Below are 21,909 nucleotides of genomic sequence, written 5' to 3'. Positions count from 1 at the left end.
AGAGCACTTCCTCGCTCTCAGCATAGTGGCGATGACCTTATCTGAGAAGCCCTTCTTCCTCAGACGCTGCCGCTCAATAGCCAGTCCGTAAGATCAAAGGAGGAGGGATCCTCCATCACCACGGGACCCTGATGCAACAGGCCCTGCTCCGCTGGCAGCCGCAGAGGGCCGTCCACTGAGAGCCTGATCAAGTCCGCATACCAGGGACGTCTGGGCCAGTCCGGACCCACCAGGATTATCCGGCCCGGATGCTTTGCCACCCGGTCTAGCACCCTGCCCAACATGGGCCAGGCAGGAACACATAGAGAAGCTCCTGTGTCGGCCACTGATGGAGGAGAGCATCTGCTCCCAGAGATCGAGGGTCCCATCCTCTGCTGAAAAAGCGCGGCACTTGACAATTGGCCGATGACGCCATCAGATCTAGGCTCGGCTGGCCCCAGCGCTTCGTGATGTTCAAGAACGCCTGAGCCGATAGCTGCCACTCTCCGGGATCCAAGGTATGGCGACTGAGAAAGTCCGCCTTGACATTCATGACTCCCGCAATGTGGGCCGCCGACAGCTGTTCCAGGTTCGCTTCCGCCCACTGGCATAGATTCATGACCTCCTTGGCTAGAGGGGCGCTCTTGGTACCTCCCTGGCGATTGACATAGGCCACAGCCGTGGCATTGTCCGACAGGACCCGTACTGGCTTCAACGCCAGTACCGGGAAAAACTCCAAAAGCGCCAACCGAATGGCTCTGAGTTCCAGGAGGTTGATAGACCACTTTGCCTCTGCAGGAGACCAGAGCCCCTGCGCTGTCCTTCCCAAGCAGTGGGCTCCCAAGCCCATCAAAGAGGCGTCCGTTGTGACGACAACCCACTCCGGGGTCAAAAGAGGCATTCCTGCGGACAACTTGTCTGTCCTCAGCCACCAGCTCAGCGCCTTGCGCACCACTGGGTCCAAGGGAAGGTGCACAGCGTAATCCTCAGACACTGGAGTCCAGTGCTGCAGCAGAGTGTGTTGTAGAGGTCTCATATGAGCCCTGGCCCAGGGCACTACTTCCATCGTGGCCGTCACACAGCTGGCTTTTCTCCCAGTTGATGATCCACCCCAGGGAGCTCAAAAGAGCAATCACCCGGTCTACAGCTCTGCCGCACTCTGCATAAGAGGGGGCTTGGATCAACCAGTCGACCAGATAAGGATGGACTTGTACTCCTTCCTTTCGTAGGAAGGCTGCGATGACCACCATTACTTTGGAGAAGGTCCGCGGAGCAGTAGCCAACCCGAACGGGAGGGCTCTGAACTGGAAGTGTCGGCCCAGGACTGAAAAACGCAGAAAGCGTTGATGAGGAGGCCAGATGGGAATATGCAAAGTAAGCTTCCTTGATGTCCAAGGATGCCAGGAACTCTCCTGCCTTCACTGCCGCTATAACAGAGCGGAGAGTCTCCATTCGGAAGTGCCGAACTTTCAAGGCCCGATTGACCCCTTTGAGGTCGAGGACAGGCCGTACAGAACCTCCTTTCTTTGGTACCACAAAATAAATGGAGTAACGTCCGTTGCCAAGCTGATCTTCTGGCACCGGAACGACCGCACCCAGGCGGATCAGATTGTCCAAAGTCTGCTGCACTGCCACAGCTTTGACCAGAGACTTGCAGGGAGAGTGCACAAACCCGTCTCTTAAGGGTCGGCAGAACTCTAGCTTGTAGCCATCTCTGATGACTTCCAGCACCCAAGCGTCTGAAGTTACCCTGGTCCACTCGCCCAGAAACGAGGATAGGCGTCCTCCAATCTGCTCTGGGCCATGGACCAGGGCCCCGTCATTGGGTACGAGACCCTGGGGGAAGACCGGAGGACGCACCTCCGGGACGGCGGTCTCTGCGAAAGGAATGCTGCTTGGGGGAGAAGTTCCTCTTGAAGGAAGAGGGGGTAGAGGAGCCCGACTTGCCTGGGCGATACCGACGGGCTTCCTGAAACCGACCTTTGGAGGAACCGGGGCGGGCACCACTGGCCCGAGCCCTGACCTCTGGTAACCTCTTGCCCTTAGACGTGCCGAGATCGGTCACAATTTTGTCCAGCTCGACCCCAAAGAGCAGCTTGCCTTTAAAAGGCAACTTAGCCAGGCGAGACTTAGAGGCGTGGTCAGCAGACCAATGCTTCAGCCAAAGCCAACGCCGTGCAGAGACTGTCTGAGCCATACCTTTAGCCGAGGCTCTCAAGACATCATACAGCAAGTCTGCCAAGTAGGCCTAGCCCGATTCCAGGGCCAGCCAATCAGCCCTCAAGGAAGGATCCGAGGGGGAAGCCCGCTGCACAATCGTCAGGCACGCCCTGGCCACATAGGAGCCGCAAACTGAAGCCTGCAAACTTAAAGCAGCCGCCTCGAAGGACGACTTTAAAGCCGCCTCCAATCTTCTGTCTTGGGCGTCCTTTAGGGCCGTGCCACCTTCCACCGGCAACGCCGTTTTCTTAGTCACCGCAGTGATTAAAGAATCCACGGTAGGCCAAAGAAAGGCCTCCCGTTCACCTTCAGGCAGAGGAAAGAGGCGGGACATAGCCCTAGCCACTTTCAGGCTCGCTTCTGGGATATCCCATTGAGCCGAAATCAAGGTGTGCATGGCCTCATGCACGTGGAAGGTTCTAGGCGGGCGCTTCGTCCCCAGCATAATGGCAGAGCCAGCAGAGGCTGAGGGAGAGACGTCCTCCGGAGAGGAAATCTTCACAATGCTCATGGCCTGCAGTAACAGGTTGGGCAAATCCTCTGAGCGAAAGATCCGTGCTGCAGAGGGGTCATCCGCTCCATCCGAGCGGGAATCCGTCTCCTCCAAGGAATCCCCAAAGGACCGTTGGGAGAACTCAGATATGCTGCCCTCATCTACATCAGAGGAGACAGAGTCCTCTAGGGCCTGGAAATCCACCCGAGGGCGTTTGCTTCCGGAGGCCTCAACCCCTTTATCAGACAAGGGAGCAGGGGCAACATTTTGCATAAGGAAAGCCTGATGCAGCAGCAAAATAAACTCAGGGGAGAAACCCCCCAGACTGTGCACTTCTGCAGCCTGGGCCACGGCCCTAGACGCACCCTCAACCGGCGCTCTCAAGAGCGGGGGAGAAACATGCTGCGCATCCAAAATGGCGTCCGGCGCGAAACTCCGAGAAGGAGCCGCGCGGGAAAAACGGCGCTTAACTTTGGCCGCTTTCTTGCCGTCGCCCGAATCAAGGGCGACCATAGCATTAACGTCTCCCGCCTCGAAGGCGGCCCAAGAAGAAGCCGTCCGAGCAGAGTGGTCGGCCAAAATGGGGGGGGGGGGGGGGGGGGCCAGCAGCGGGGGATGGGTGTTTATGGCGGGAAAAACCGCCGCACCGGAGGAAAAACCAGGACACTGACCGGCCTCCAAACTGACGCCCAAAAAAGGCGATTCAGGCTTTGAAACCCCCGCATCCCCGCTAGACGCGCACACACGGTCCGGGGAGCGATTCTTCGCGCCCTCGCCCTCCGACGCCATAGGCCACGTGGAGACCGATTGGGGAACCCCCTGCCCGCTACAAAAGGTAAAAATTACCTGCTTCTCGCTCTGAGCTGTAACGAACTGGTGTCCCAGTGAGCAGCTGCAATAAACGCTGATATAAACGTTGAAATAAACACCCTTAAAGGACGTTCAAAAAATGTTTTTTAACAGAGCCAGCGGGAGGGGGGAGAAAAGGAGGGACCTGGCACCACCAGGTTTGCACTTGCTCAAGAAGAGCCCTCAACCCCAGGTACTCAAAACCTAAGGATTAGGCTTGGAGACCTAGCCAGAGCTGCTGTTGTGTGTGACCAACACCTGCTGAGATAGAGAACATACTGAGGAGTTTCCGGCAGCACATGACCACATATAGGGAGGCAAAAGGATTGCTCTCTATCTCCACCTGCTGGTAGATGGACACAACCCCCCCAGTCTATGGATTGATCAGCATGATGATATGGAAGAGAGGAGAAATGTGGGATAGAAATGGAGGGAAGGAAAGACAGAGGAAGTAGATGCACATGGATGGAGGAGAGAGGGGAAATGTAGGACACAGATGGAGGAGAGAGAAGACAAAGAAGGAGATGCACATGGATGGAGGGGAGGGGAGAGAGGAGAAATTCTGGACATGGATGGAGGAGAGGGAAGACCGAGGAGATGCACATGGAGGGGAGGGGATGCAAATGGATGGAGGGGAGGAGAAAGAGGAAAAATGCTGGACATGGACAGAGGGAGGAGAGGAAAAATGATGGACATGGATGGGGGGCGGAGGAGAGGAAAATGCTGGACATGGATGGTGGAAAAGGAAGAAAGAGGAAGGAGATGCATACTGAACAGAGATGAGAGAAAGGGAAAAGAGGAGAAAAACTACACATGGATGGAGAAAATAGGCAAAAGCTGGATCCACTCTATACCTCCTCCAGTCCATGAAGGACCCAGCTTTTACCTATGGATGTAGAGCAAGAAACGAAGAAGAAAGGAGGAAAGTAAAGAAATAAATGGAAAGGAAGCCCTTGAAATGGAGTTAAGAGAACAGACAGAGTTCAGATAGAGTTAAAATAGAGAACAGAGAGCAGCAGAATCAGAGACTTGAACCAACATGATCAGAAAAACAAAGTCACCAGACAACAAAGGTAGAAAAAAATCATTTCAGTGTTTGGAATATGTCCAATTTGATAATTTACATCTGCTGTTTTATTTTGCAATGTATAGCAATGTGTTTCTTTCTGTTTTTCTGGTATTGTGCTGCATGCAGAGTCTAGCTTCTTAGGATTTCAGGTTAAAATGTGAAGAGGGGCTATTTCTGTTCTGCATGTGTGACTGCAAGGCCAAGTGTCTGAATAGGGATCTGTTTGTTAGGTTCTGAGATTTTGATAACATATAGTTTCAGGTTTGGCAAGACTGTTCTCCTAATTCTTGGTCTGTATGCTAATTTGGTTTGCATCATTTTGAGTATACTGGAGCTGTAAGCTTACAGAAATTATTTATAATGAAAAAAAAATCAAGTTATTTTTCTGCTCCTATACTAGTGTAATATTTTCAATGATGCCTGTTTACATGTGCCATGGCTGGTAAAAGGGGTGTGGCTACTGTAGGGGAAGAGCCATAGTGACCCCACCCCTGAATGGGTAGGGGGCACAACTAATAGACTACAGTAGGGCGCCAGAAACCCTAGCACCAGCCCTGGATTGGAGCTGTATTAGGATTCAAAACTAATATAGATAAAACAGAACCCTTGCTGTTTAATGTTTCCCCTTCGGACTTTGAGGACCTTCCCTTTAAGATAGCAAGTAAGGGTTTCAGGTATTTGGGCACTGTCCTCTCCAACAGAACCGTGGATCTTTTCCACTTAAACTACAACAAATTTATAGGCCAAATTCAACAAGATCTAAAGAGCTGGAAGTCCTTAACGCTGGCCTGGTGGGTGGGGTGGTAACTCTTTGCATGATAATTCTTCCAAAATGTTTGTTTCTGTTTCCGCAACTACCTATAGCTATCCCCATGAAATGTTTTCATAAATGGGAAGCAATGTGAAGAAGGTTCATTTGGGGGGTGGGGAACCCGAGGGTGATGTGGAAAGCCTTAATGCTTCTGAAGGAAGAAGGGGGGGGGGGTAGGGGTTCCAAATTTGAAGTCGTATTATCAGGCAGCTGTACTGAAAGCTATAAGGGATCACTATGAGAAAGACAACCCCAACCCCCCAAGTATAATTGGTGGCAATAGAGAAAGCCCATTTGAACCCCTTCTTTATATTTGAGTTGGATGGACCAGGGAAATTGCAGGAATTAAAATCAGCAGGTGTGGTCAGTTCACATGTCTTTAAGACCCCACTGCAGAAGGTCTGGATGGGGATGTATAAAAAATATGGGGTGCAGGGTCGCATCTTCTCTCTCAGTCTTTTGAAAGATTATCAGCCTTGGTCCACACAATACTTTGCAAGACTGAGGGCGCAGATGGATGAAGCTGGAATAGACTGTTGTAGGGATTTATATGTCCAGGACATGCTTCTATCCCTAGGTCGACTGCAGGACATCTTGGGGAGGTGAATGTCATTTTTACCAATACTTTAGGAGCAGAGATTTCTTACTTAACCCGCATGCATAAAGAGATCTACATAGCACACCCACATTGTTTAAATCCAAATCCAGATGTAGATTGCTCTCTAAGATCTATAAGGAGTTGAATCAGATTGCCCCTCCTGAGCAGGTGAAGGCAATCTATCAGTGGGAGAACTGGTTGGGCTCAACCTTGGATCTGGAGCATTGGAACACTGTCTTTCTATATGTACATAAGCACTCTAGGGTGACCCAATATAGCCAACTTCAATTCCAGATTCTACATAGGGCATACTGGACCCCGTTAAAAGGGTCATAGGGCCAAGAATAGCATTGTGCTGGAGGAATTGCAGAAATCTAGAGTCATTTGACCATCTCTGGTGGGACTGTTCAATGGTCCAGAAGTTTTGGAAACAGGTAACATAGTAACATAGTAGATGACGGCAGAAAAAGACTTGCACTGTCCATCCAGTCTGCCCAAGAAGATAAATTCATATGTGCTAGTTTTTTATTTGTACTGTCTTCTTCAGTGCACAGACCGTATAAGTCTGGCCAGCCCTATCCCTGCCTCCCAACCACCAGCTCTGGCACAGACCCTATAAGTCTGCCCAGCACTATCCCTGCCTCCCACCACCGGCTCCGGCACAGACCGTATAAGTCTGCCCAGCACTATCCCCGCCGCCCAACCACCAGCCCCGGCACAGACCGTATAAGTCTGCCCAGCACTAGTCCCGCCTCCCAACCACCAGCTCTGCCACCCATTCTAGATACACATTGAGGCATGGACTGGAGAACAGTGGGCAAACAAAACATTAGCATGCTGGCTGGCACTCCCGAGCAGGGGACTTCCCTGGACCAACACTCAGGGGTGGCTCATCTTCTGGTGTTAGCTGCCAAGATGGTTATAGCGAGATCTTGGGGACAATCCACAGGCCCCACAATACAACATGGCACCAGACCATCATAGAAATTAAAAGATTTGATAAGATTACACAGGAGTTGCAGGGTAAGGGAGACACTCACACTTCACTGTGGATGGATGTAGTCATCTGAAGACCCCTTAGTTTGCCCACACAGATTCTTCTGCACACAATGATAATAATTCCTATAATTGATCAAGAACAAGAGATCTCACATTCCTAGAGTAGGCTGAGGTAGGTACCTCTAGTTTTTTTTTTAAACATTTGTATCTTTATTCGCATTCGTAGCTATCTTCACCGTGCTGGATAATCTCATTCAATGATAGTGTAAGTAATGTTGTTATGAGGGAGGAGAAGGGTTGGGGGTGGTACGGGAGGAATTTGGTGGTTTTCGGTTGGCCAAAGGAAAGTCATTTCTACCGCAGATGTAATGGCTGAAGTCACAAGAAAGCGAATTTGACTGGTTCTGTGGAATGTAGTACGGAAGGAAAAATTTGAGGAGGGGTAAGAGATTTGCTGAGATGTATAATAAATCCTTCTTTGATGGAACTTCCACTGATGCTATAACCAGGCCATGTGTATTTAGTTTATCTAACAAATTAATAAAAATTGTTCAAAAAAAAAAGAAATCTCAGTCAACTAGAACTCATGAAGCTCCATTTTGAGTATATAATTGGCCCTCTCATGTAGGAGAACACCTCCCTCCCTTGTTGTTCTAAGTCCTTTATCTGACGGCAGAGATTCTGTTCTTTAACTACACAAATTTTAAGTGCATCTGCAGGGCAATTATTTTCCCTCACATTACTGCCTTATGTCCTTCCCACAAAATTACTGGGGATATTGCCTCAGTATCGATGTTTAATATATTCTAAAATAAGGCATCTGGCATTGAGATTAAGAAAAACCACATTATTCATGACTGAGTATGATAAGGATTGTTCCTATAAAATTTACACAACACCTGCTATTATAAAATCTTGACCTAAGGGGTCATTAGTAATTAGTACTAGTAGTTTCATGAATTGGCCCCCACCACACATTAATGCCCCTAACCCCCCCCCCAACAATTCAAAATGCTGCAAGACCTCGATTATCCAGAGAAAATGTCAGATTGAATAATTGCATAACAGATAATAGTACCCACCATCATTGGCACAATCATCATGTCTAATACAACCCATTTCTCCCCCCCCCCCCCCCCAATAAAAACTTTTATTATAAAACATGGCAGAAATATAAAACGGAAAAAGGACAGCATAACAACAATATGCAATCAAATATTCTACCACATCCAGCCCCTGCACCAAATCCCTCCCTTGTTCTTCCTCCCCTCAACTATATCGAACCCCCCCCCCTCGTAACAGAGCACATGCACTTCATTGACCCTTCCTCCATGACACCCTCTAGCAAAATGTCTAATCAATACCTATGCTAAGATCATTATGGTAGGCCGGATGCACCTTGTGAACACCATTTCTGATAAATGTTCCATGTCCTGTGAAAGGAGAGCAACTGGTTGGTTCACAAAGCAGTCAATTTTTTCCATCTGATGGATATTGTCCATCTTCTGCAGAACCTGGGCAACTGAGGGTAGAAATGGGTTCTTCCAGGCTGCCACAAGAACCAACTTACTTGCAGTGAAAAAACTGGTAGCCAATTTATTTAACTCCTCCTTAATGCCCACTGGCTTGAAATGAAGCAAACAATATTCCGCCCTGACCACGTAAGACACTTGAAGCATTTGTTGTAAAGTCTGCAATAGAGAAGTCCAAAAGGCATATACCCCTGGGCAAGACCACCATATATGATACATAGTCCCCGTTCAGCTACTAGCTAGTGAAACATCAGGAAATACCAAAAGGTAATTTCCCACTGTTTAAATTCCCAATGCCTACCCAAATCTTTTCCCCACTTTTGTATATACCATTGTATAGGGTCATTTGAAGTAAGCAAGGCCTGATACAGTCATGTAATATTACCCCGGGTGTCACCTCCCTATCGCTCTCTCCATGGGAGTCTCCTCAAGTGCCAGTCTCCATGGGCCCTACATGTAATAAAATCTTGTAGCTGCCAATAATGATCTAATGTTCAAAAGCCCTAATGCTCCCATCGTCTGTAGGTAGAATCCAGACAACCTGGTAAAAATCCCAGAGTCCGAGATATAGCCATCTGTAAAAAAATATAACTGATTAGGGAAAAAAAGAGGATCTAACTCTATACCAGATCCGCAGGGGACACTGGAGACTTACTGAGAGGGACCTCGTAAGATTAGCAAAATCACAATTGGGGATCCAGGTCACCGACCAGAGGGGAACAGTTCCCACCCAGCCATGCGTTAGAAGATTTAGCTAGCCACTCTGTCAAAATGCGAAGCTGAGCAGCTTTATAGTACAATTTAAAGTTAGGAACCCCCCCCCCCCCCCCCATGCCCCCCTTGTTTTTAGGTCGATACAAGATCGTTTAATTTATGTATTTGTTACATTTGTATCCCACATTTTCTCACCAATTTGCAGGCTCAATGTGGCTTACATTATGCCATAATGGCGATCACTATTTTCGGATAGAGAAATACAAGTGGTATTGCATTAAGGTGCATAAATGGTAAAGTAGAATACACAATGGTATTGCATTGAAGTTCCTAAATGATAAAGTGAATTATAGAATAAGTTAGACAACCAACTGTAGAAAGTTCATTTCCGGTATGCGAAATAAAGTGGTAGTGCGTATTGCGCAACTTTCATTAGTAGCATGTAGGTTATCAGTCTAGTGTGGAGATTTCGGTTTTGTCTAGTTCATGTAGAGTCTCGTTGTCTAGCATTTAGGATGGTTCATTATGGTATGCCTTTTTGAACAGGTTGGTTTTCAATAGTTTTTGGAAGATTGCTAGGTCGTGCATTGTTTTTATGGCCTTTGGTAGTGTTCCACAGTTGTGCGCTTATGTAGGAGAAGCTGGATGCATATGTGGATTTATATTTAAGTCCTTTGCAGCTGGGGTAGTGGAGATTCAAGAATGTGCCTGCTAATCTTTTTATGTTCCTAGTTGGCAAGTCTATGAGGTCTGTCATATATAGGCCGGGGCTTCACCACAAACGATTTTGTGGACCAGGGTGCAAACTCTGAACGCAATTCGTTCTTTTAGTGGAAGCCAGTGTAGCTTTTCTCTTAGGGGTTTGGCGCTTTCGTATTTCCAAATATGAGTCTAGCTGCTGTATTTTGGGCAGCTTGGAGTTTCTTAATGATTTGTTCTTTGCATCCGGCAAAGATGGCATTGCAGTAGCCTAGGTGGCTTAGTACCATTGATTGTACCAGGCTGCGGAATATTTCCCTTGGGAAGAAAGCTTTTATTCTTTTGAGTTTCCACATTGAGTGGAACATTTTCTTTATTGTATTTTTTGCATGGCTTTCAAATGTGAGATTTCGGTCAACTGTAACTCCGAGAATTTTCCAATTGTCTGAAACAGGAAGGGTGTAGTCTGGGGTGTTTATGGTGGTGGGTTTGTTCATGTTATATTGTGAGGAGAGAACGAGACATTGTGTTTTTCTGCATTGAGCTTTAGTTGGAATGCATTCGCCTATGAATTCATTATTTAGAGGCTGTGTTTGATTTCATTTGTGATTTCAGTAGATTGTGTTTGAACGGGATGTAGATCGTGACATCGTCTACGTAGATGTAAGGATTAAGACCTTGTTTGGATAACTATTTAGCTAAAGATGTCATCATTAAGTTAAAAAGGGTTGGTGAGAGCGGTGATCCTTGAGGTACTCCGCATTCAGGTTTCCATGGTGATGATGTATTTGAATTTGATATCACTTGATATGTTCTTGTGGTTAGGAAGTCATTGATCCATTTAAGTACGTTTCCTCCGATCCCAAAGTACTCTAGGATGTTTAATAGTATTTGGTGGCTAACCATGTCGAATGCGCTGGACATGTCAAATTGTAGGAGAAGTACACTATTGCTAGTTGCAATTGTTTATTTGAATTTGGTTAGAAGAGTGATTAGTACTTTTTCGGTGCTGTGGTTGGATCAAAATCCTGACTGTGATTCATGTAGTATTGAGAATTTGTTTAAGTAGCTGGTAAGTTGTTTGATTACCATACTTTCCATTAGTTTAACTGCCAGAGGGATGGATGCTACCGGGCGGTAGTTGGTTATGTCATTTGTTTTTTTCTTTAAGTCTTTGGGTATAGGGTTAAGTAGTATATTTCCTTTATCCTAAGGGAAGAGTCCATGTTGTAACATGTAGTTCAGGTGTGATGTGAGGTCCGTTATGAAGCGTTGGGGGGCGAATTTTATTAGGTTGTTGGGACACATATCCAGTTTGCAGTGGGATTTGGCGAATCTGTTGATTGCTTGGGTGATGGTTTCATCGGTCAGAAGATCGAAGTTTGTCCAGGTTCGGTCTGCTGGGTATTCATCAGGAATAGGGTCCAGCAGTCAATGAATTTTTCATTATCGGTGGTAATAAGTGGTAGCGTGGATCGTAGTTTTATAATTTTCTCATTGAAGTATTTAGCAAGGTTGTCTGCTGATAGGGTGTCTGTGCTGGTTGTGGTAACCAGTGTGGTGTCTAGTAGTTTGTTCACGAGTTGGTAAAGGTTTTGCGCGTCTTTGTAGTCTGGCCCTATTTTGGTTTTGTAGTATGCTCTTTTGGTTTGTCTTATTGTATATTTGTATTTTCTTTGCATTTGTTTCCATTCATTAAGTGTGTACTCATCTTTCATTTTTTCCCATGCTCGTTTGAGTCTCCTAACTTGTGTTTTTAGTTTTTAAGTTCTTCGTTAAACCAAGGTATCGAGATGTGTCTTCGTGTGGTTCTTGTTTGTAATGGTGCAATTTTGTCTAATACGCTCCTGCATCTGTTGTCCCAATTTAGGAGGTAATGTTTGGAGTCTGTTTGTGCTATCCATTCGTTTTTGTAGATCTGTTGCCAGAATGTTACAGGGTCAATTTGGCCTCTCGTGGTGTAGGTTGTGCATTCTTGCTTGTGGTATGTGCCTTTTCTTTCACCACTGTAGGGCTAGGTTTAGCTTGTGGTGGTCTGACCATGGTATGTCTGTCCATTTTGTATCTGTTAGTATAAGGTTTAAGTCTGAGGACAGTTTGTGTGTGATGAGGTCAATTGTGTGTCCTTTGACATGGGTAGCTTGCATATTTGGCCAGCTGAGGTCCCATAGTTGGAGGAAATCCTTGCATTCACATGCATTGGTTGCGTTAGGGTCTTCTAGGTGTAGGTCTATGTCCCCTATTATAAGTAGATTAGAGTTAGATACACAGGTATTCGATATGAAATCCATGAAGTGTGGTTGGCATTTTTGCCAGTTACCTGGTGGTCTATAAAAGACAATGTTTAGGTGGTCAAGCAGGGTAGTACAGTGAATTCTGAGGCGATTTCAAGTTTTGGTGTTATAGACTCGGCTGTTGTTGTTACGGTGAAGTGAGATCTATAGATTAGTGCTATGCCTCCTCCTCTTTTTTCTTTCCTTGTCCAGTGAGTGATTTTGTAGCCTGGGGGGCAGAGTTATGGGGTCCTTGTGATCGTGGATCCAGGTTTCGCTGATGAATAGCAGATCGAGATTGTCTGCCGTGATCCAGTCTGTTATTGTTGTTTTGTTGACTACTGATCTGGCGTTTATGTATCCCACTTGAATTGTTTGGTAGGGGTCCGTTGGGTTCTTGATTGTATTGATTTTCGTAAGTTGTCTGTTCTCCTGTAGTGTAGGTTTATTATGACCTTTCTTTCATTTGTAGTGATTTTGTCCGCATAAGGAAGTTCTTCCATATTCTGGTGGGGTGTATTGTATCTGGGTAGTCTGTAGAGGTTATGTATTGTGGGTATGTTGTTGGTGTCTGTGAAGGGGGTGGTTAGTGTGTGGTGAATTAGGGATAGTGTGTAGATTATTAGGCGTAGTTTGGTGGTGATCATCTTGGTGTTGTTTCGCTTTGGCTGTTATATGATCGGGTAGTAGGCTGGCCACTCTGTGCAGGGTCACTCTGTGGATGTAGATGCAATGGGTATCACTAGGAAACTTGGCTTAAAGGAATGTCTGTCTGAGCCTTAGGGTAAGGCGTAATAGGTCAGGTGGATCATGTAATTGTCTATATCAGTCATTTCCTTTTATACTTTATGAAAATCTTTTAATAGGAAGCTTAACAAAGTAAATTGTCACTTTTTGCCTTTGTGACCCGGGTCATTCTGTAGATGCAGATGGGTTGACCTGCTAGGAAACTTGGTTTAAAGAGACATCTGTCTGAGCCTTAGGGTGAGGCGTAGTTGGTCAGGTGGACCATGTGTGACTTGTCTTTTTCAGTTGTTACCTTACATGCTTTATAGAAAATTTTTTTTTAGTTTAAGAGGAAGCTTAACAAGGTAGATCATCACTTACGGCATTAGCAGCATTCCTTGCTCTCTTGTCTTTGTATATTCTGGAGATCAGGTTAACTATAGGTGTTGTTCCAGGGCGCAGGCTCTGACAGTCTCCCAGGGCTACATCAATGGTCGGTGGTCCATTTAATTTCTTGTAGTTTATGTAGGTTTTTGTAAAAAAAAAAAAAAAAAACCTGATGGCAAGATGCCGCTCAGGCCCAGATCTATTCAGGAGATGCAGCACACCACAGGTGGCAGCCCATGCCCTGCCTCCTGCTGTCTCCGGCCGAGCCCAGTCACCCTCATCGCTGGTACGAGCCGCCTTTGTCCGCTGTCCTCCACGTGCTGTGTGGGACAGTGCCATCTGGCCATGAGCCGCTCCTAATTGGCGCTAAGAGCCTTGCCGGCAGTATCTGATGTGGGCTCGATGGATAAACAGCCGCTCGGAAGTGGGCGCTTGTGGGTGAACGGTCGTCTGCACTGGTGGTGTTCTCTGATGGTTAGTGGACGGCAGTGCCGGGGGTGATTGCGGGCGGATGGCCCGCCAGTGACATTGGAGGTGGGTGCCGTCGGGCAGTAGTTAAGGCTGGGACCGGGCTGACACGCAGTCTTGGGTGTACGCGTGAGGGTAGTCTCGTCCGGCTCCTAGGGGTGTCCCGGCCCGGCCCAGGTGACCGAGAGGTAGTCCAGGCTCTGCAGCACCTCTCGCTCCACGCTCCGGTGATATCGGGCCCATTTTGGGCCGATCTTTGGCTACTGTCTGCTGAGGGTCCTCAGAGATAACTGCTCCTGCGACCACCTATATTGCGGCCATTTTGAGAATTTTTTGATATACAACACATTTCTAAACAGAGAACTCAAACTTTAGGACACTATCTCTAGTCCCTCTAATAGAGCAGAGGACAGTCATAACTAGTAGAAAATCCACCTTATAAGACACCCCTTCTCACATTATTACTAACTCAGTACGAAGAGTACTGAATTGCTGGCATTTTGAATGCCCATTGCCCTTTGTAATCCGTTGCCATTTGGGTTGGTTCTGAAGACCCAGCACTGATTTCCTTGACAGGGGCTGCATTGATGCTGGGTCCACCTCTAGAAAGATCTCTCATGCCTCAAAAACTGTGTGGACCTGGTAAAGTTTGCCATCTTTATAAAGTAAAAGGGCAAAAGGGTGGCATCATTTATACTTGATACCTGACGCACTTAACTGTAATGTCAAAGGCTTCAATTCTATTCAGCGCTTTAAGGTTGCCCCCAATAGATCCTGGTATATCTCAATAGAGTAGGAGTCCCACTATAAATTCTCTGCATTCCTGGCTTTTTGCAGGATCTGCTCCTTGATTTTATAATTGTTGAAGCAGGCCACAATGTCTCTGGGCTTGTTGTTTTTTGGTGAGCCCAGAGATCTATGCACCCTATTCAAGCTGAATTGTAGTTCCATTATATTAAGCAGGGTGCTGGCAATTTTTTGGACCACAGTTTCACAGTCCTCATAAGTTTGTGTTTCCGGTAATCCATGGAAATGGAGGTTCTGATGTCTTGCTCAAGGAGCATCTGATTGGTAGCTCGAGCATCCTGGATTTGCTTGTCTGTGACTCCCATTGCCTCTGCATGATTGTTAAGCCTCTGGTCAGAGTCCTCCATTCTATAGCCAAGTTTATTAATGTCAATGCGGAGGTTGGCTCCCAGCGGGGTTCTCTCTGTCTGACCAACCTTAATGTCAGATTTAATTGCCCAGTCTCAAATCTCAGCCAGGGAGTCCCCAAGCTGTGCGGCTGAAGATTCTCCAGCCAAACACAGCTCTGGTGACAGTAATATAGACTGCTGCAAGAGGTCTAGTGTAAGTGCCTCGCTCACCTTCATGCGGTTAGGCCCCAAACCTCCCAAATATGCAAAGCCTGATAAGTTATTTATTTATTTAATTTTTACATTTGTACCCCACGCTTTCCCACTCATAGCAGGTTCAATGCGGCTTACATATTATATACAGGTACTTATTTGTACCTGGGGCAATGGAGGGTTAAGTGACTTGCCCAGAGTCACAAGGAGCTGCCTGTGCCTGCAATGGGAATCAAACCCAGTTCCCCAGGACCAAAGTCCACCACTCTAACCACTAGGCCACTCCTCCACTCATTTACTAATTCTTAATACTCATCTCTCCTGCTTTGGAAGTGCAAGGTAGGCTCACGTACACCAGTTTATATGAAGAAGGATCGCCAAATAGTGAATATATATTACATTTTAAAAGGGGGCTGCCCGGAGCTATTGAGTCAAGCAGCCATTTCAACTGGTGACATCACTTCCTCCTCCAACCATGCACAAACTTTTGAATGCAGGTATAAAGTTCACAAGTACTAACACACCTATGGTGCAGTCAGTCACTGCATTTTTAAACGGGAAACTCTGCAAGGAATTTCCCTTTGAAAATTTGCATACAGACCCAGGAATACACGTGGGCCCACAAGCATCTCATGGGGTTTTGAAACTGCCCTTTAACAGTCTAAACATAATGTTAGATTTCAGTTATATATATGTTGTTGGTTTAGTTCAGTGGCTCCCAAACCTAATCCTGGAGGCACCCCACTCAGTCAGGCTTTCAGGATATCCGCAATGAATATTTATGAGAGACCTGCATGCAATGGAAGAAAATGCAAATATCTCTCGCATGAAAATTTATTGTGGATATCCTGAAAACCTGACTGGCTGGGGTGCCACCAGGACCAGGTTTGGGAACCACTGCTTTATTTGATGGTTTAAGACCTTTTCAGAAAATTGTGGCTGTGCGATCTGTTCCTATATTCAGTGCCGCTGACTATATGTATAGAGCAGCATTTTAGAAAGGACATACGAATCGGAAATGAGACATTCAGGGCGGGACATGCCAAGTTCCACTAGTATTTTAGAACAGGATCTGCCACTAAAGACTATCTTGTTCAAAAAGGCATACCTTAACGATCCAACTTAAATGCCTGAATCCTGCAACACAACGATACTAATACGTGCACTGGACATAACGCTTCCTCCTTTCTATTCCCTTATGTGTCTGTCACACATGCACCTTATTATACCATAATATCACTCTGTATTTGTCATACCGGAAAGGCGATAGCTTCACGGTACTATGTAAGCCACATTTAGACTGCAAATAGGTGGGAAAATGTGGGATACAAATGCAACAAATAAATACATAAAATTAAAAAGTTGATCATTGACTGAGGAAAAAAAAAGGAAAGGCAGTGACAATCTAGTCCTCAGTAAAACGGTATACAGATTCATACAAAACAATTAAAATGAACTCGCTGACCTTTAGATACACTCCATGATCACTAATCCATTAGCTATTACAAATTTACTTCACTGAGAATACCAAGATAAGAAAGCCAATGTCATTCATATAATATCTGTTTTGGGAAATCAAAGAATGCATATAAATATAGACCACAGAGCTGCCAAGTTACCCATTCCAAGGGGAAGACTTTTTGGCCGGTCCTGGATTTCTGCCCTCATCCTGGTGTGTTATGGGACCTTCAGCATTGATTTCAATGGGTAGAATCATGGACTACAAACACTACACTGCTTTGGGATGGCCAAAATCTCCCTCCTGAAAATGGCAGCTCTGTGAACATGATGAACTTGGCATATTCATTCTGCCCTTCCAAATCTACAACCCAGTCTCTATAATCTCAGGAGACTGAAGGCTTGCATTTATGTTACCAAATATGCTGGATAAACATAAGTTATTTATCAAGATTGGTTGGATATGCTTATTGAGCCATATAAGACAAGTTGTCAATAAATTTAATAAAAATTCAAAAGGCTGAGAACTACTGTACAATAAAATCATGGGAGACATGGAAGATGAAAATGAAATATTAAATCATAAAATGTGGGATACATGTATATGAGAATTTCATTTTTCAATTATTAGATTTTAACCCTCCTATAATCATACTTTTAGAAAAAGTTGACATGAAAGACAAGATGCACAATATTGGTTACATCTTTGTGGCATCTACCTGAAGTTGAGTGTTTCCAGTGTTCTGGTGAGGAACACTTTAAATAAAAAATGCCAAAACTACAGAGAACTAGATTTTGAATAAAACAGGAGACTGCTAGAATATGATCTTGTGACTTTGCAACTTTAGTGGGCAGAAACAATGGCAAATAATAACTAAAATGCAAAAACCCTGGAGGTGTCACAGCTAGTAAAGACTAGAGAGCTGTGTGGGAGCAGGGTTAGTGGGATTTCCATATGACTCCCACAGGGATCCCCCCTCAAGGTCCATGGTATTCCCATGAGGATGAACGCAGGTCCTGTGGGGATCCCACGGGGATGGACGCAGGTCCTTCAGGGTGTCCACGGAAGTGTAGTGCCAGGCTAGGCTACTTATCCTTTCCTTGTGCCATGGCAAATTATAACAGCACTAAAAAATTGATAGCATTGAAATCCCCATAAACACAGAGAGAGAAGTTATCAACATGGGCTCTGTTGTACTGAGTTATTTTACCAAAAGTCGGGATATTTTAGCACAGGGGATGGGCGGAGATAGAGGAGATTACTTGTGGGGATGAGTGGGGATGGAGGAGATTCCAGTGGGGACTGGTAGGGATGGGTTGAATTTCAGTAAGGAGGGGTGAAATTTCTGCCCCCGTACAATTTTCTAGTAAAGACTTCCCAACTGTAACTGGGACTGCAAACATATACACAGGGACAATTATGAGTCATTTGTTATGTCTCGAAAATAAACTAACAGTAACATGGAAACAAAAGTTAGGTGCCTTTTGTGTATTTACTTACCTTTGGTTGTATTTAAGGTTGGTCAACGATGTGTGGTTAATAATAAGAGCAGGAGCAGCTCCCTCATAGTAATCAGAAAACGTTATTACTATAGAATGCTCAGAAATGTTCACATCAACCATTATACCTCCATTCTGTTAAATAAAAGGAAAAGTATTTCATATATTGTATCACTATTACAGTCACCTATATAGAATTACATGTGCTACAGACATATATAAAGGCCCAGATTCCCAAAGCATTCAATTTAATAAAGACAGACAAGTTAGAGACAAAACATATGGGGTGCTGGCAAGTCATATTCATTAGCCCAAACTATTGTAATTGTTATACTGCATCTTTAATATTATAACAACTTAAAAAAGAAAAAAACAATCTTACCAGGTCATCCAAACTGAGCAGTGTGCCATTGTCTTGCTTGTTGTAAAAAATTGGCTTGGAGGCTCTTTCATACCCCACTACTCTGGCACAAAGCTTACCAGACAGATTTTCAGGCCAAAATGGAAGACACTAAAAAAATAGATACATCAAAGAATGCAATAAAAATCTTATACATGTTTTTTTTAATATATTCATTTTACAACATATTTCAAGATTATACACTTGAATAAGAAAAGTAAATATTTCAAGAAAAGAAAAAAAATATATGCAATATATTGTAAGGAAAAGAAAAGAACAAAGAAATAATATTATGAAATATATTACTCAAGTCCACAACAGATGAGGATCCAAGATACAAATCTCAGGAGGTTTACGAGGAAAAACTATTATTAAGCAAGTTAATTAATAGCTAGAAAAAGACAAAGAATTATCTTATTTTATTTTACTCCTGTTGTTTTTTTTAGAGGCTATGAAAGATGTTAATTGTGAGGGTTCTGAAAAAACATATTGTATCAGATTATGTCGAATCACACATTTACATGGAAATCTTAAATAAAATGCAGCTCCTAATTGGAGAACTTCTGATTTCAACAAAAGAAATTGTTTTCATCTCTTATTGAACGCCTATGGAGGAAATCTCGCACCCATACTGATTTCATTCATTACAAATTCATGCTATCCTCCTTCCAGTCCTCCCTATTCCTTCCCAAACAGGACTACTACACCCATTTGACTAATTCCCTCAGCTCTAACTCTCGTCATCTCTTCGCCACCCTTAACTCCCTCCTCAAAGTGCCCTCCGCTCCCACCCCCCCCCCCCCTCACTCTCTCCTCAATCACTGGCTGACTACTTCCACGACAAGGTGCAGAAGATAAACCTTAAATTCACCACCAAACCATCTCCTCCTCTTCACCCTATAACCCACTCCCTCAACCAACCAACCCAGGCCTCCTTCTCCTCTTTCCTGATATTACCGAAGAGGAAACCACCCATCTTCTTTCCTCCTCGAAATGCACCACCTGTTCCTCTGACCCCATCCCCACCAACTTACTTAACACCATCTCTCCTACTGGTGTCACCCCCCCATCTGTCATATCCTCAACCTCTCTCTCTCCACTGCAACTGTCCCTGACACCTTCAAGCATGCTGTAGTCACACCACTCCTCAAAAAACCATCACTTGATCCTACCTGTCCCTCCAACTACCGCCCCATTTCCCTCCTACCCTTCCTCTCCAAGATACTTGAACGCGCCATTCACAGCCGCTGCCTTGATTTTCTCTCCTCTCATGCCATCCTCGATCCGCTTCAAACCGGCTTTCAGCCCCTACACTCGACAGAAACAACACTATCTAAAGTCTGAAATGAACTGTTCCTTGCCAAATCCAAAGGTCACTACTCCATCCTCATCCTCCTCGACCTATCCGCCGCTTTTGACACTGTCAATCACAATTTACTTCTTGACACACTGTCCTCATTTGGGTTCCAGGGTTCTGTCCTCTCCTGGTTCTCCTCTTATCTCTCCCACCGTACCTTCAGAGTACACTCTCATGGTTCTTCCTCCACCCCCATCCCGCTCTCTGTTGGAGTTCCTCAGGGATCTGTCCTTGGACCCCTTCTTTTTTCAATCTACACCTCTTCCCTGGGCTCCCTGATCTCATCTCATGGTTTCCAATATCATCTTTATGCTGACGACACCCAGTTTTACCTCTCCACACCAGACATCACTGCCGAAACCCAGGCCAAAGTATCGGCTTGCTTATCCGACATTGCTGCCTGGATGTCTAACCGCCACCTGAAACTGAACATGGCCAAGACCAAGCTTATTGTCTTCCCACCCAAACCCACTTCCCCTCTCCCTCCACTCTCTATCTCAGTTGATAACACCCTCATCATCCCCGTCTCATCTGCCCGCAACCTCGGAGTCATCTTCGACTCCTCCCTCTCCTTCTCTGCGCATATCCAGGTGATAGCCAAGACCTGTTGCTTCTTCCTCTACAACATTAACAAAATTCTCCCTTTCCTCTCTGAGCACACCACCCGAATTCTCATCCACTCTCTCATTACCTCTCGCCTTGACTACTGCAACCTACTCCTCACTGGCCTCCCACTTAGCCATTTATCCCCCCTTCAGTCCGTTCAGAACTCAGCTGCACGCCTTATCTTCCGCCTGGACCGATATACTCATATCACCCCTCTCAAGTCACTTCACTGGCTTCCGATCAGGTACCACATACAGTTCAAGCTTCTCCTACTAACCTACAAATGCACTCGGTCTGCCGCCCCTCCTTACCTCTCTACCCTCATCTCCCCTTACATTCCTACCTGTAACCTCCGCTCTCAAGACAAATCCCTCCTCTCAGTACCCTTCTCCACCACCGCCAACTCCAGGCTCCGCCCTTTCTGCCTCACCTCACCCCATGCTTGGAATAAACTCCCTGAGCACATACGCCAAGCCCCCTCCCTGCTCATCTTCAAATCCTTGCTCAAAGCCCACCTCTTCAATGTCGCCTTCGGCACCTAACCACTTTACCTCTATTCAGGAAATCTTGACTGCCCCAACTTGACATTTCGTCCTTTAGATTGTAAGCTCCTTCGAGCAGGGACTGTCCTTCTTTGTTAAACTGTACAGTGCTGCGTAACCCTAGTAGCGCTCTAGAAATGTTTAGTAGTAGTAGTAATTGAGTCTCTTTCGAAATATCTGGGAACAAATTTACTTTTAATCCAAGAAACAATTTATCTCTGTTTTTAAAAAACACTCTAAATAGCCATGCTTTGTCTGGTGAAAATACTAAAGTGGCTAGCAGAGTCGCCGGCTTAGCTTGTTCTGTTTCCGAGGTCTCCAAAAGTGCTGACACATCTAAGGGTACATCTTGTTCTTGCTGGGATATTTCTTTTTGTGGAACATAATATACTTGATTAAAAGGTGGTAGACTTTCTTGAGGAATTTTTAAAATTTCTTGAAGGTATCTTTTTAACATGTCTACTGGATTCACCATTTTAACCTTTAGAAAGTTTATAAATCTGAGGTTATTATACCTCATACAGTTATCATAAAGTTCCATCTTTCTTCTCAAATTTATAACATCTTTCACTATTATTTGTTGCACTTTTTCAACTTCCAAAATCTTTTAATCCACTTTTTCTTCTTTTTCATTTAATGTTTTAATATCCAACTCATTCTTAACCGCCCTCTGTTCCACCAAACTTACTTTCTCATTCATGGCTTTAGATTGGTTAGTAAAAGTCTGAACTGCTTGGGCAATTAAGTCCCATAAAAATTCAAGTGTTACCTCAGATGGTTTCTCCAGGACTTTAAGGGAAGGTGTAAAGGGATATTCCAAAGTCCTCACTGCTTCATCTCCTCCAGATTTCGCAGCTGAATCCCTGCATTAGTCATCTCG

General features: G+C 45.2%; 1 protein-coding gene across 1 annotated transcript in view; it reads right to left on the bottom strand.

Annotated features, from left to right (window-relative positions):
* The window catches only part of VPS13C (vacuolar protein sorting 13 homolog C), a 992,635-nt gene that overhangs the window by 325,113 nt on the left and 645,613 nt on the right, over positions 1 to 21,909 (bottom strand). The window contains exons 62-63 of the mRNA XM_030188422.1: positions 18,507 to 18,635; positions 18,126 to 18,259 (exon numbers count right to left, since the gene is read on the bottom strand). Coding sequence (XP_030044282.1) covers positions 18,126 to 18,259; positions 18,507 to 18,635 — 263 coding nt within the window. The remainder of the gene's footprint in view (positions 1 to 18,125; positions 18,260 to 18,506; positions 18,636 to 21,909) is intronic.

The sequence above is a fragment of the Microcaecilia unicolor genome, chromosome 1 (genome assembly GCF_901765095.1).
Source record: "Microcaecilia unicolor chromosome 1, aMicUni1.1, whole genome shotgun sequence".
Taxonomy (NCBI): Eukaryota; Metazoa; Chordata; class Amphibia; order Gymnophiona; family Siphonopidae; genus Microcaecilia; species Microcaecilia unicolor.
This window is presented reverse-complemented; position numbering and strand designations above follow the sequence as displayed.